We start from the raw sequence: 15,708 nt of genomic DNA on the forward strand, positions 1-15,708 counted from the left end.
TTTCAAAATATATAAAAGAATCCATTGTCACATGGACAAACATATTAAATAAAAAATAATGCAAAAATCCTGTTTTGCACATACACTACTGTGCAAAAGTCTTAGGCAACTAATATTTCATGAACAAAAAATGGTTTTAAGTCAGTTATTTCTATCTTTTGCTGTAGTGTGTCAGTATGAAATATCAGTTTACATTTCTAAACATTTCTTTTGCAATTATTTTGAATAATGCACTGAGATTTTGTATGAACAAGGAGTCTTACAACAGCCAGTGCTCCACACAGAAATCTGATCTCAGCATAATCCAGTCCATCTTGAATTACATGAAGAAACAGAAAAAACTTGCAAACACTTGCAAACACTTGCAAAGATACCAGAAAATACCAGACAAAAATAAGGACAAAAGCTGTTTTAAACACAAAGTATGGTCACACAAAAAGTTGATTTGATTTAGTTGATAAATAACATCTATTTATGACATTATTTTTTGAAAGCATTCTCACTTTACAGAAAAAGTGCCTAAAACAGTACTGTAGCTTTGCAGGAAGGTTTCTTGAAGTGTCTTGGAGATATTGCCCCAGTTCTTCTAGATTGAGTCTGTATTAGTTTGTTCTGTTTCTTCATGTTATATCCACTGGTTGTTGTCAGACTCCTTGTGCAAACAAAAATCTCACTGGATTATTAGAGTTATTATTATTAGAAAGTTAAAAAAGAACAGCATTTATTTTAGATAAAATCTTTTGTAACATTATAAATGTCTCTTCTCTCACTTTTCAAAAATTTAATGCATGAATAGAAATTTTAATTTATTTACAAAATAATTTACTTTTGAATGGTAATGTATATGAATGGTAAATTTCTTCAAGACACTTTCAAGTGCGGAAAAATTGAAACCTGATTGTCAGCAAAAACAAAATCTATGGTTTGACTCTCTCTCTCTCTCTTTATGTTTGTGGCCCATTAGGGTTGATCTTCTCTCAGAATAAGTTTTTTTTTTTTTACCTTGGGTCTGAAGCTGTGTGTGGGCATGATGTGTTCGTGTTGGGCTCGTGGTGTGCCCCAAGGGTGGTACAGCTTGAAGCACTCGTTACAGAAGTTGGACCTGCAATCAGCGCAGCCTTTGGTGGCCTCCAGAGCCTGAGGAGGTTTGCAGAACTGGCACATGATTGCCATGCTGCCGAGACTCACCGTGTGCCTGTACCTGCACACATGGACAAAGAAAGACATCGGTCATCCATGAGTCTAATCTGAAAAGTAAATACATATGGCTTATATATATTTTTTATTATATGTGTGTATGTGTACAAAAAATATAGCGTGTGTGGTCTATTGTGAGGTAGATGCAGCTCAGCTGTCCAAAGACTCCATAAAAGAAAAGTTCAGCTCCCCATTTTCTCACAACTTCTCTTTTAAAGGAAAAAAAGAAGAACCCTCAAGTATTCAGATGTTAAGAGGAACATAATGTTTTATTTAAATATTTTAACAATTTTATATATATAAATATGTGTGTGTGTGTGTGTTTATTTTTTTAAATCACATATTTTAAATGTCTTGATTTTGTATGTCTTTTTTTTTTTTGTTCTAGAAACAACATGTCACGTACCGAGCTCCATGCATGACATGCAGAAGAAAAAATAGATCTTGTTGCTATGAATAAAATTTTTTTCACATGATCTGTGTCCATGTTATACTCATTTGTTTCCTTTGTCTGAATTTTTAAGTTAATTTTTTTTTCTTGCTGTTTAAATCTATAATGGAACCTACACAGTATTATGGCCATTTTAAAAACCTTAAGGATATTTGCTTGTGGACAATTTTACACCAGCACAGAATGGGAGCTATGCATGCTAATTACTGGAAGAGCAGTAAATTTACACCTAATTTTACAATTCCAAAATGGTAATTTCATTGGTCCACGTACTGTGTGAGAATATTCAAAGCGCTATCAATCTCTTTGGTCATGTGCCTATGAATAGATGCAAGTTCAGAACAACAGAACCCTGCTCAAGGGTTCAAAACCAGTAGAACAACATTTCTGCATTGCACAGCACAGTTACTGGAATTCAGTTTTAATGTAGATCCAGTAAAAAAAAAAAAGCAGAAAATGTGAGGAAAAGTGTTTGCGTCTGAAAGAGAGAAAGAGCGAGAGACCTCTCCACTATACGCTCCAGCGTGAGGTTTCTCAAACAGTCAGTAAGCCCTCTCTCTCCTAGCTCCACATCTTTTCCGCAAGTGGGACAGGGGAACAGCATGATCACAGGAGGGGTGTCTTTACGCCTGCGTCCTGGATGTGTCCCACACACTGTACAAGAAAAGAGAGAGATACAGGTAGAAAAAGCAGTTTCCAACATTAAAGCTTCTTTAAGCCCTAGTAAATCTAATCCAGGAAGAAGAAAGGAAAAGCTAATCAATGCAGAAAGAAGACAGATTCCCAAGGCCTGTTGTGTGCTGACACATTCAGAATCAGCCCATCATGACGGCTGCTACATTTAATCACACACACACTTGCAAAGTGCTGCACAGATGCAATACATCTGAATGATACAGCAACATCTATTAACTTTTGCACAGAGCTAAAACGGTCAACATTTTTAATATATATAATATATATATATATATATATATATATATATATATATATATATATATATATATATATATATATATATATATATTATATTTATTAATAAGCGAACTAATTATTAAACTGACATGATTCTTAAATTTGATTGATAATTGATTTGAGCTAAAACGTATTTCATTATGGGAGAATAAAAAGGACCACAAAGGATATAAGTGTGTTAAAATTAGATGTCTGGGTCACTAAGACTTTTATTTTGATAAAAAAAAATTAATACAATTATTCAAAAAGGATGCATTAAATTGATCAAAAGTTACAGTTAAAAACTTTTACATTGTTCTATTTCCAAATAAACGCTGTTCTTTTGAGCTTTCTATTCATCAAAAGATTCCTGAACAAATATTCAAGCTTGCCACAAAAATATTAAGCAGCACAACTGTTTCTCAAAATTGATAATAAGAAATGATTGTTGAGCAAAAATCAGCATATTTAGAATGATTTCTGAAGGAACATGGGGACGCTAAATACCGGAAGCAATGGCTACTGAAATTCAGCTCTTCCACCATAGGAATGAATTACATTTTAAAACAATTTATATAATAGAATAACATTTCACAATATTACAGTGTTACTGTATTTTGGATCAAATAAATGCAGCCTTGGAGAGCATAACATTGAAAAATCCTAACGAGCCCAAACTTTCTATGGTAGTGTACAGTTTAGTGGTCACTATAAAAATGCTTGACTGCAGACTGATTGATTGACCAATCAGAATCAGGTATCCCAGACAGCTGTTCAATGAAATACCAGCACACTGTATTTTAATCTTAGTGTCTATTAATGAACACACAAACCTGTTCTGATCACCCGGTCTAGACGGGTCTGTTTTGGGCGGAGGCCGGCGTGTTTGTCGGGGAGAGCGTGTGATGGGGCTTGAGGTGGGAGTGTTGGGCTCTGGGGGAGTTCGGGTGGAGGGTATCCTCTCTGAACCAAGACTTCTGCGGCACACAGCACACACACACTGTGCATACAAGGCAACACTATCGGCTGCTTCACCATCTCCTCACACACTGGACAGCGCAGCTCTCTCTCAATGCTCTTCATATTGGACTAGACAGAGAGAAAAAAAGAGATATTAAATAAATAATTAGCAGAAGAGGTTACGCTCACTCAAAAAATACTTCATTCCTGATGTTATATGTGCAGTTTAAAAAAAAAAACTGTAGATTGATCCAAAGATGTTATATTTGGAGTAGAACAGTTTTTATTATTATTATTATTTCCATTTTAATGACTAAAAATGAGTGTGGATTATGCTGTAGACTGAGTTTTTGTAAGGTTAACATATGGAAATAAGGCAGAACTCATAAAGGTCAGAACATTTGCATATCAGGACATCAACACAGAAGGATGTGCATATCAAACATCAACACACACAAACAGCCATGTTTATTAAAACCGCAGTCAATACTTCCTTTTTTTTCTATTACTTTTTATAAATTACTCCGGTTTCGCATTATTGGGTTACAATGGAAATCTTTTATGCAACATTCAAATCATGAGTAACAAATAGAATATGACTGATATCTTCAGCCGCTTCATTTTATTCGTAACTGACGAGTTGTTTTCGACTGAGAAATCTGTAAATAGGTGTTTTTCATCTTTGTTCTTTCCAGGAGAGTGTGTAAATGCAAATCAAACATTTCAAATGCCAGAAAGCACAAGAATGTCGCTCCTCAAGCTCAAAAAACTTGATGTTGACTTCTGTAATAAAGTTTAAGGTTATTGAGAAATCTTGTTTATTTACATTCCAGCCACCTGAGCTTCTGTTATAGAGTCATTTTAAGGAATTAAACATTTTTAACTCAACACCAATGGAATCTAAATTAAAGAAATTATACAATTTCAACAGTTCTTGAAGTAAAAATCCCATTCATTTTATTTATATACTGATTCTGAATGATGAATCTATGATAAACCTTTAAAGATTGGTGTTTGTTAACTGATGGCTTATGCTTTTGTTAAAGTTGTCAGTCCACCTTGTTTCAGCTTATTCTTTAAATAATATTTAACAGTGGAATTTATGGTGAAAACTGCATTTACTATATGACCAAAAGAACACTTTATTCCAGTCCACTCATGCACATTCTCTCTACACTCTACTTAAATAATTAGATTTTGAAATACATATAAGATATATTTTTCTATATATAATCAAAATAGTTAAACAAATAGTTATAAATAGTTTTTAATTTAATTATTCATAGGACTGTAAATCATTCCTTATTGAAGTCACTAAGTACACAGTCTTGTACATTTGTTTTATACAGTTTTCAGATTTGTTTGCTTCAAATTAAACTTTGTAATGTTGTGATTCCCCTCATAGCTGGTTGGTGTGGTTCATATCTTTACAGTTGAAAAAAAATATATATATATTTTAATCCTTATGGGAAAAATATTTTCAGAACCAAAGCTGCTGCAAAGTGGCCAGGCACTGTTTCAACTCTATTAGTCCCAATCATTTGAAAGCAAATGATTAAAAGAAAACGCTGACACACTCATCCTAGCAGACAGGCGCTGAGCTAGTTTAGCTTGTTGGCAAGATGCGCAAATGAAAAGTGTCCTAAACACCTCTAAACTAAACCAGCAAATAAATGTTTGGCTATTTTAGGTTGTTTTCTGTTAAGCATAGTCGTTACTTTCCCTACGGCTGACAGCATAAGCCCTTTAAATAATTCAAGTCGCCCAGCTGTTGTCTTTTTAGCAGGCGTTTCCCACAGAGGCTCTCCAGGCCTCAGCGCTCCTGCATCCCGTCTCCATGGCAACATGCATTCTGTCACGTGACAGTGATAAGGCCTTTTACATTTTCTTAAATACATATATATATTTGGCCATTACGAATGAGAGCATAATATATATATATATATATATATATATATATATATATATATATATATATATATATATACACATATAGTGGAAAAGCAGCCTTGGCCTCCACGCGCTTCAGTGGCTGGCAGCAGATGAGGAGCTCGGTTTCTGCTTACAGGTGTTATTTGCACATTCCGAGGAAATGAAATGCTCTTAATAAAGAATGGGGTGTTGTTCTCTGTTAACGCTGTTTTAAAATGTTACATTTGGCTATGAAAAACACCAAAACTTACCATTTCTTTGAAAGATGCTGTGACGTGCATTCGTGTGTTAAAAATCAACCGCATGCAAATCACTGATATCGTGCAAATATGTGGTTTTTATGATGCAAATGTAGCTACTTACGCTGATGCGCACGAGAGCGTCCATTATGGATGTAAAGGTTTGCAACTCCGCATCTGCCATTGCTGGAACTATGCCAGTTGGTAAAATGATATCAAAATGATATTCCTTTTAATATATAGCCTAGTCATTAAAAAACGAACAGCTTGTAAGACCAGGACAACGCGAAATAAACCGAAATGGTGGTAACTGCAACCGAAACTGACGTAGGACAAACCTTTACGTTATAATGATGCTATTTTTTCTAATATATCGGAGAGCTCCAACTTAACGCAATCCATGTTGATTTAGTGGTTTTCCAGCAGTGCTTGCTGTGGTCTATTCTGACGGATGTTGTAGTCGATGGATGCTGTGAGGTGTTTGGGGGGAGGTCAGTAAGGAGCATGCGCAGGGATGCTGAGCGCGCAGCCGCTTGTGATCCAGTCAAGTGTGGAATATAATATAATATAATATAATATAATATAATATAATATAATATAATATGTTTTTATAACGTGTGTATTTTATGTTGCTTTGATTTTATAGTTTTTTTTTCTTTTTACATGCTATACTACACTATTTGTTTCCTAACGCTGTCATGAAGCTGAAACGTGATTATCCATTTTTTTTCTTTTTCATAAACTTTGTTCATATACCTAGCTATTTAAATGAATATAGTCTGTGTAATTCCTAATAAAGTCAAAGTCTAAGAAATAATTCATAGATATAATCCGATGACTTTAGACAATTTAAAGAAGGGTATTTAAAGGGAATAGACTTTTTTAAATGTAAAGAGGAGTTAGAGAAAATTTCACACTTTTTCAGTTGTACTTTTACAAAGTTATTTAGGACCCAAGTTCCATTGTTTATTTGTTTAGTAAATGTGTTAATGAAAACTGATACAATGGTCTTTTTTATGGAATGTGATACTGGTTATGGAGATGGATAATATAGTCAAACTTCATATTTAATTTAGTAAATACATACACAAAGCAAAATACATGTCAACTGTAGCAAATGGTGGACTGTTTTCCACTAATTTTAAATATCTTTTATGATTACTTAATCTCAGCACAGATCAATTGTAAAGCTGTTAAGACATATTTGCTGCTGAAAAAGATAATGTATTAGATTTTTTTTATGGGGGCATAACACGAAAAAGCTTTGTTTTCATTGTTTTATGCTTCCCGTTGTTATGTAGATTAAACAGAAGAGAAATAACTGTGCTGCTCTCTTGTGTCCACTAGATGGCGCTGTCGGGTTTGTTGGTTCGCACTCGGCACAGTTTTCAGACACTAGCGTCGCGTCATCTTTCTTTGCTCTGCTGACCCAGGGACTGAAAAGCGAGGTGTTAAGCCTGTCTCTTTATCTTCCAGCTGTCAAACATGGGTGAGTATAACTTTTATACAAATTATTCAGAATAAATAATGTTCTACCTATTGGAGCTGTTGGATAGTTTGCACGCATGAACATGAAACAGGACCGATATCGTTTATTTCACTAGTTAACTCCCTGCAAACTTTGAGCCCTTAATTGTAAAATAGTTGCTTGCTGCAGATCTTGATTTAAAACACTTTGTGAGAACATTAGCAGTGTGTTGAAATGTGGTAGTTTCGTCATTTTGTGTTTCGGAAAAAAAGCACAAAACATTGTACGTTACTATCTAAATGTGTTTAGCCACAGCTAACCCATGCTAAAACATTTCATACATTTTCAATCGCCATCGGCTCAGCATTTGAAGAACAGGCGAAAGAACAAGAATAGAATGATCCCAATGTACGCTAACTATTTATATAAGCAAATAAGAACTAAAAGCAAAAAAGATTATTGTAGAAATTTGTAGCTGCACGGAAAGTTTTGAAGAGCGTACTGTACATTGACGTGTCAAAATTCGTCCATGTATTTTATTGTTCAGTAGAACAATAAATGATCAAATCTTTCAGATACGTTTGAACTTAGTGTAAATTTAGAAATAGTAATTAAATTTGTTTTCAAATAAATAATATGAGTGAAAAATAAGTGTTTGGATGGTTCCACGCACTCTTTCACACAGTCTTTCTCTCTCTCTATTTGTTTTTATAGCGGTGAACACAAGCACGTCCCTGCTGTTGTCCAGTCTGCTGTCAGTGCTGGTGTTTGCAGGGATGCAGATGTTCAGTAGGCAGCTGGGCTCTTCGGAGTGGCTGACCATCCTTGGGGGTTTCCTGGGATCTGTGCTGTTTGTCTGCTCTCTTACTGTATCCTTATGCCGCTTTGTCCTGCATACAGTCCTAGTTTGTGTAACCTCAACATTATTTGTATTTTACTCATCTGCTTTCTGTTAATTCTTAACCTGCCATTACAGGCTTTCAATAACCTGGAGAACCTTGTCTTTGGCAAAGGCTTCCAAGCCAAAATCTTCCCAGAGAGTAAGTGTGAGAATATGCATGCGCTGACCCTGTCTGGTGCATCCTGCTCTTCGCCTGCAGAAAGTCCAAATGAATACACTATACACTACCATTCAGTAGTTTGGCCTATTTAAAAAAAAAGAAGAAAATAAATTAATACTGTTATTAAGCAAGGATGCATTAAACTGATCAAAATTGACAGTTAAAACGTTAAACAGTAAAAAAAAAAAAGTGAATGCAGTCTTTTCAACTTAGTTCATCTGAGAATACTGAGAAAAATTAATTAGTTTCCACAAAAATACAAGCCAGTGCTAACTGTTTTCGACATTAATAATAAGAAATGTTTCTTGAGCACCACATCAGCATATAAAAATGATTTAAAAATGAATACATTCATCTTTAAATACATTCTAACAACAAAAAATTTATTTTAACTGTAATAATATTTCACAAACTTACTGTTTTTTGTGATAAAATAATTGCAACCTTGAAGAGTATAAGAGACATTATTATACCGAGTCCAAACTTTTGAACAGTGCCATTTTAATAATGAACAAATTATACAAATTTGTAATACATATTAAATCAGATTAATGATTTTAATTCAGATTAATATCTGTACTTGCCTGAAAAAGATTCCATCTCTCTCTTAGTTTTCGTGTGCCTGTGCCTCTCTCTGTTTGCGTCTGGTTTGGTGCACCGTGTGTGCGTGACAACATGGTAAGTGGGACGGCATTACTTATGTTTTAAAGTAATTGATTACCACAGAAAAAAAAAAAAAAACTTGACTCATACCAGTTTTTGAAAACTAACAAATAAAAAATTGTAAAGGAGAAAACCCACAGTACTTTTATAGGTTTCATTTGTTCTTTCTTTCTCTGCCCTCTCCCATATAGCCTGATCTTCTCTGTCTTTGCACTTTACTACATCAACAAAGTGTCAGCAGCTCTTTACCAGGCAGCACCTGTCCCAACTCCCGCCAAACCCACCAGCAAGGGCAAAAGAAAGAACTGAAATGCTTACCTCATCCCATTACTATCGCGGTCACCCATTCAGCCACCAGACCGCAGTGTGCTGAAGCTACAGAATCTGATATGTTTGCCAACAGCGGACTTTTTTTTATTATTATTATTCATTCCATTCAAGATAACTAAACACATTTGATCAAATCAGTCATAGATGTGTGATTTTGGGTTTTGTTTACAATATATTTTTGTTTAAGGGGTTGTGTTTGTTATTAAAAATTGATGAAAGAATACGTGTACCATTTTGCTTGTTGGTGGACTCCAAATGACTAAAAGGTGTAGTCACATTTGTTGTCGCTCAGCAAAATTTCACAGGCAAGATCCAGTCATTCAATAGGAATATATTAAATGGAGAGACTAATAGGGATGTGTGAAAGCTTCCCTTGCAGACCTGGACATTTTTTTAACCCAGAAAACTGTCTGTACTATACCTTAAACCACAAAGTGTTTTCATTGTTCTGGTTTTCCCCGCTTTGTGTATGCTAACTGCCTAAGGCCTCAAAATGCATTCTGGGACTTTCAGCTAACTCAGTCTTGGTACTGACCCTGCAAAAAATTTCAATCATTGTCAACTTTCTGTTTAAACTAGTATTACTCAGTCCTTAAAGGTCAAACTGCAGATAAGGTTCAAACTAGCATGGAATTTAAAATATGGGCCTCTACCAGTTGAAGCGCAAGCAAATATATTTTCAATGTTTTTCAATTAAAGCCAGAAAGCTGTGAAACTGCTGTGATCTGAATTTTCAGAAGGACAAAACTAATGGATGTCTATTTTTACATCAAGAGTTTCTGCGGGTCTTAAAAAGGATTTTAAAAAGTCTAATTAAGGCCTAAAAAAATCTTAAATCAGACCAGGAAGTCTTAAATTCAGTCATGCCATTAAAAGTTAAAGTTAGTTAACAACTTTAGGAACTAAACAAGAACAATCCTACTACAGCATTTATTGATCTTAGTTAAGGTTAATTTAAACATTTACAATTTTTTTTATTAAAACAACGGTGTTTGTTAACATTAGTTCATACACTGAATTAGCCTGAACTAACAATGAATAACTGTATTTTCATTAACTAACATTAACAAAGAGTAATACAGTATGGTAATGGATGTACTGTTCATTGTTTGCTCATGTTAATAAATTAACTAACATAAACTAATGGAACCTTATTATAAAGTGTTACCAACATTTCTCATAAAACAAGATTTCTTATCCTGTTGTTTTGCTTTCCAAATAAATGTATGTATTTTAAATCAATATTTAAGAATCTTTAGACAATTGCACTGGAACTTTTTAGAATCAAACTACTAGTTAGGCCACTTAAAAAAAAAAAATAAGTCATGTCCTAGCTTGAAAAGAAAGCTGAGAAAACTTGTGAAAACAGTTCTGAGCTGTACTAGCATGGATGCTACTATGATAACACAATCACGCCCATTCAAAACACAATGTGGCATTCATCCATTCTCTCTCTTCCCCTTTTTTTCCCCCATGTCCTACTGAGATTTCATTTAGTTTCCAAAGGGAAACGCTGTATAAGAGTAACTTTACCTTTGTTTTGCTTGAGGAAACACTGATTTATTAGGTCTGTGGTGCAAAGAATGCATTAATTCCAGCTAAACATTCTGTCTCATTCATATGTGGTATGTGCACAGTAATGCTGCTACCAAAAATGCACATAGGTTGTGTTGTTGGTCACTTAATTTATGATCGTACATTTTCTTACATAGACAAAATGGTTAAAGGCACTTTTTATATTCTGGTTAGGGAGTGGACATCCCCTCATTCCTGCTTTGCAGGCTGGAACAAGCCTTATCACTGCCAAAAACAGCAGCCCTACCCTTTAAAATAATGCCCTGGCAAGTATCCTTTTCAGACATCTGTCCAAAACTGAGAGCAAGAGAAGTTGTTTTGTCAGAAGATAAGTATTGTGAAAGCTTTGAGTCACTCACTTAGGAAATCAAGTTTGGAAAACCACAAGCGTTTTCTGTGGCGTTAAGCCCTAAACAGTTAACAATACAAACAGTTTACGTTACAGTCCTTACCCACGGACTCACCCAACTTCATACTCGTCATTCGGGCGGAGCCCCAGTATAAATGCATGCTCTTCTTCTTGAACAACTCTTGCACATTCTTTCATCTTCAGGTGACGCTCTGCCTTTTTTCAGCGTAAGTACACAAATTTTATTATTCAGAAAAGTATTGCAGTGCTCTAGAGCATAGTATAACTTTGTTTAACTTGAGCATAATTTATTTTATTTTTATTTTTTAACCTTAGTATTCGTAATGACTTCGAAACAGGAAAATAGTTTTCGAGAAGAATGTGACGTTCGTAGATGCCCAGATTCTATGGACGTCAGCGTCATTTACATAATCGAATCTAAGTTTTACAGGAAGATTAAAAGTCCGCTGTTAATTTTAAATAATAGCTGTTAATACTTACATAACTGAAAAAAATTGCTTCAGCATATACTATTATTAATTGCCTTAATTCTTTACTGCGTCATCATCATGACGGTGGGTGTTATTACTCACACTTTGGCTTTTTCCCAAATGGAAAAATCCAGTTACCTATGTTTCAGTCTGCCCAACAGTTTGATTAAGCGATGAGAAACTCACATAAACGAATGTTATTTCTCACTGTAGACAGTCATAATGCCGTCTGATCTGGAGAGAGCGATGGAGACGATGATCACAGTGTTTCACCGTTATGCAGGCAATGAAGGAAATACATCAACATTAAGTCGCAAAGAGCTCAAACTGCTGATGGAGACCGAGTTGGCCAGCTTTATGAAGGTACAACATTCCACTTTTTATTGCTACACCCAGGGTGGGGCAACTCTAAACATGGTGACTTGGACCCTGATGATCGGGTTGGTTTCCAACACGTTCCTGGAGTCCCCCCAACACTGCATGTTTTCCATGTCTCCTAATCAAACACACCTGATTCAGTAGAGACTCCAGCAACTCAAATGGGTGTGTCAGACAAAGGAGAGATGTAAAAGGTGCAGTGTTGGTGGGCCTCCAGGAATGAGGTTGGGAACCACTACTATATGGTGTAGCAAGGGGCCTTAAAATTTTTGGCCCTGCTCATTGTGTATCTTCAAGAATTTTCTAAAACTTTACTCTTTTTCCATTATCTTTAAAAAAAAGGTTCCCATTTGTTCTATTTCAAACATGTTTCTCTCATCATCTGTAGTCTCAGAGGGACCCTGCTGCCGTAGAGAAGATTATGAAGGATTTGGATGGTAATGGTGATGGAGAGGTGGATTTTGAAGAGTTTGTGGCTCTTGTGGTGGGCCTGTCCGTGGCCTGTGAACAATTCTACAAGATGCACATGCAGAAGACGGGGGGTTTCAAAAAGCAATAAAAGATGACTGTTATTTAAGTTTGTTTATAAGTTTTAATAAACTATTTCAGCCACATGCCTTGATTTGAACTTCTTACTATGGTTACACTGTATGTATGTAAAGGAGGATGTTTCTGTAGTTTTGTTAAGTGATGTTCAAATTATTATTTTTTGTATATATAAGTATTAGCATTAGACACGAAAGAATCTGTCCACAGATGTCCTGTAAGTAGGGTGACCATGAGCCATTTTCCCAGGACGCGTCCTTGCCAGGATTTTTATATTGCCTAAAACAACCAAAGTAGTTTGACCAATAACATGCAGGTATGTTACATAATCAACCAACCGTGGCATGTGAGAAGGTGAGAGATACAGAGAACAATCAAAGCAATGCAAATACACGTACATGTTAGGTGTTTGTTCAATTTATTCTTGAACTTGAAGCGTTGCTGCGCACCGATCATTGTATGACACTAAAGTACCAAGAGAGTGATTTACAGAGGGAATGCAAAATGTCCTCTATGATTCAATTTCATTGGAACTGGAGAACTCCAATCTCAAATTGAGTTAGAGAGATTGTGCTTTACAATCTTAAAATGAAATATATTCCAGAACTGAGCACTTGGTTAGAATTGACATGTTTATTTTAATGAAATGGGTGCCATCAGCTTAGTTATTTAGGAATGATGCTACAAGATACAGCATATTAAAACTGATTCATTTACATTTCATAACTTACAGCCATTGAGTGACACACAGGTGTCTGATCAATCCTTACAACTAAGATAAAGATGGAGCATTTATTCTGTCTTTCTGGTGAAAAGTAAAGTAATTTATATGATTATATGTAATCTTTAAAATATTCAAACATATATTTAAATAATTATTCTTATTTTTCGGACATTGGTATTTTTAATTACCATAATACAAATATGAAAAATAAAGGTTGATTCTGAATGCTTTCTTTTTGGAATAGAATGGTAGGTTCAACTCTCATCCTGGCCTTCACTATTTTTATAGCCTACCTAAATCCACCATTTAGACAACAGACATTCAGTAAACAGATTTAGCTCTGGGCCAGACTGATTAATATTTTATGCAACCCTGTGATCAGATTTATTTGTATGTTATCTGTGGAACATTATATTCATGATTTGTTCCCTAACGGGACTTCATGCACATGCTGGTGTTTATTGTAAATACACATTATAGATATTAAAATACGTTCTTAGGATAGTATCAAATAACCCCATTATATTTCACCCATTGACACATCTGATTGCTGATTTTCAAACCTGTGTGCTCTCAAAGACTCTCCTCCCCCCTCAGGAACCACTGACAGTATGGAACTTTAAATACATAGTTCAGATCTTGATTAGATCACTACAACAAGTACTGTATATTGATGAGTTTGTGTACATACTGTATATAGCCTTCTCACAAGCTATTGCATGATGCACAAACAAACTGAATGAAACAGGACAATTATATATTTTTATTGTAAAAGTGAAATAAAGGGAAGTTAAGCCAAACACCCCCAGGGCATCCAGAACACAAACTGAGATATTTAACTCAAACCATTGCAGTCTGTTAGTCATATAATGCAAGTGGATGGGAATCACGGCTAAAACATAAAATAAAACAAAACAAAGAACATAAACAAATGAAACCAAATGAAACCCTGCAGCTCGTGATAATACACTGATGTGTAAAGACACAAAACGATTGGTCTGTGCAAGAAACCAAACAGTTATTTATATTGTTTTTACCTCTGATGCACTAAATGCCTGAACTGTCTGAAATGTACACCACATCCTCGACACAGCCTTACGATGGATCGCAGACTTATAAGTGCATTACCGCCAAAAAATCTCTTAACTGGACTATTGACTCTCCCAAATGAGATTGTAGATAGAGTGTCAATAGTCCATTAGATAGGTGGCGATCTTTTTGGATGTCCTGGGGTAAGCAGATAAACATAAAATTTTCATTTTTGGGTGAACTATCCCTTTAAGTGTCTCAAGTAGTGACTGGCCAATAGAGGGCGCTGGGGCACTGCCCTCCCTGAGCTACATGCATGCACACACATACACACACACACAATAATATATATATATATATATATATATATATATATATATATATATATATATATACACACACACACATATATATATAATATATATATATATATATATATATATATATATATATATATATATATATATATATATATATATACATATATATGTATATATACAATATACATATATACATATACATACATTTTTGGGTGAACTATCCCTTTAAGTGTCTCAAGTAGTGACTGGCCAATAGAGGGCGCTGGGGCACTGCCCTCCCTGAGCTACATGCATGCACACACATACACACACACACAATAATATATATATATATATATATATATATATATATATATATATATATATATATATATATACACACACACATATATATATATATATATATATATATATATATATATATATATATATATATATATATATATACATATATATGTATATATACAATATACATATATACATATACATACATATATATATATATATATATATATATATATATATATATATATATATATATATATATATATATACATACATATATATATATATATGTATATACTATATACTATATACATATACATACATATATATATATATATATATATATATATATATATATATATATATATATATAATATATATATATATATATATACATAGCTACATTTAGAATAAAAACAATTTTTTGAATAAAAAAACAAAAACAAATTATTTACCAGAAAATCAGACTTAACTCAAACTTATTCCAGAACTTGGTAATATATTTATATTTTCAAATATGTTTCAAATTCTGGTCTTAATATTTATTAACCTTTGTAAAAACTTTTGTAAAAAATTTTTGTTTGCTGAAATTGCTGGATGTGGCACAGCCCTAGAAAATTTCCCACAAGCATCCATTGTTAAAGGGTAAGTTCACCCAAATATTACAATTATTTCATTAATAAATCACCCTGTCGTTCCAAACCCATGAGACCTACGTTCGACTTCGGAAAACACAGTTTAAGATATTTTAGATTT

At 34.1% G+C, this 15,708-nt stretch overlaps 2 protein-coding genes and 1 pseudogene across 3 annotated transcripts; 2 read left to right on the forward strand and 1 right to left on the reverse strand.

Annotated features, from left to right (window-relative positions):
- Positions 1–6,228, reverse strand: part of LOC113059105 (tripartite motif-containing protein 46-like) — a 433,352-nt pseudogene extending 427,124 nt beyond the window's left edge.
- Positions 6,229–7,071: 843 nt separating this feature from the next.
- On the forward strand, positions 7,072–9,478 carry LOC113059106 (keratinocyte-associated protein 2-like). The gene is made up of 5 exons (XM_026227368.1): positions 7,072–7,222; positions 7,916–8,070; positions 8,178–8,241; positions 8,874–8,940; positions 9,117–9,478. The coding sequence occupies exons 1-5, from the start codon at positions 7,219–7,221 to the stop codon at positions 9,232–9,234; spliced, it is 408 nt and encodes a 135-aa protein (XP_026083153.1). The 5' UTR covers positions 7,072–7,218; the 3' UTR covers positions 9,235–9,478.
- Positions 9,479–11,147: 1,669 nt separating this feature from the next.
- On the forward strand, positions 11,148–12,662 carry LOC113059107 (protein S100-A1-like). 2 transcript variants are annotated; one of them, XM_026227369.1, is made up of 3 exons: positions 11,148–11,406; positions 11,884–12,033; positions 12,437–12,662. In XM_026227369.1, the coding sequence occupies exons 1-3, from the start codon at positions 11,335–11,337 to the stop codon at positions 12,605–12,607; spliced, it is 393 nt and encodes a 130-aa protein (XP_026083154.1). In that variant the 5' UTR covers positions 11,148–11,334; the 3' UTR covers positions 12,608–12,662. The 2 variants fall into 2 exon arrangements, with proteins under 2 accessions (XP_026083154.1, XP_026083156.1); XM_026227371.1 differs by having other exon boundaries at positions 11,269–11,406; positions 11,888–12,033.
- Positions 12,663–15,708: the final 3,046 nt, after the last annotated feature.

The sequence above is a fragment of the Carassius auratus genome, chromosome 41 (genome assembly GCF_003368295.1).
Source record: "Carassius auratus strain Wakin chromosome 41, ASM336829v1, whole genome shotgun sequence".
Taxonomy (NCBI): Eukaryota; Metazoa; Chordata; class Actinopteri; order Cypriniformes; family Cyprinidae; genus Carassius; species Carassius auratus.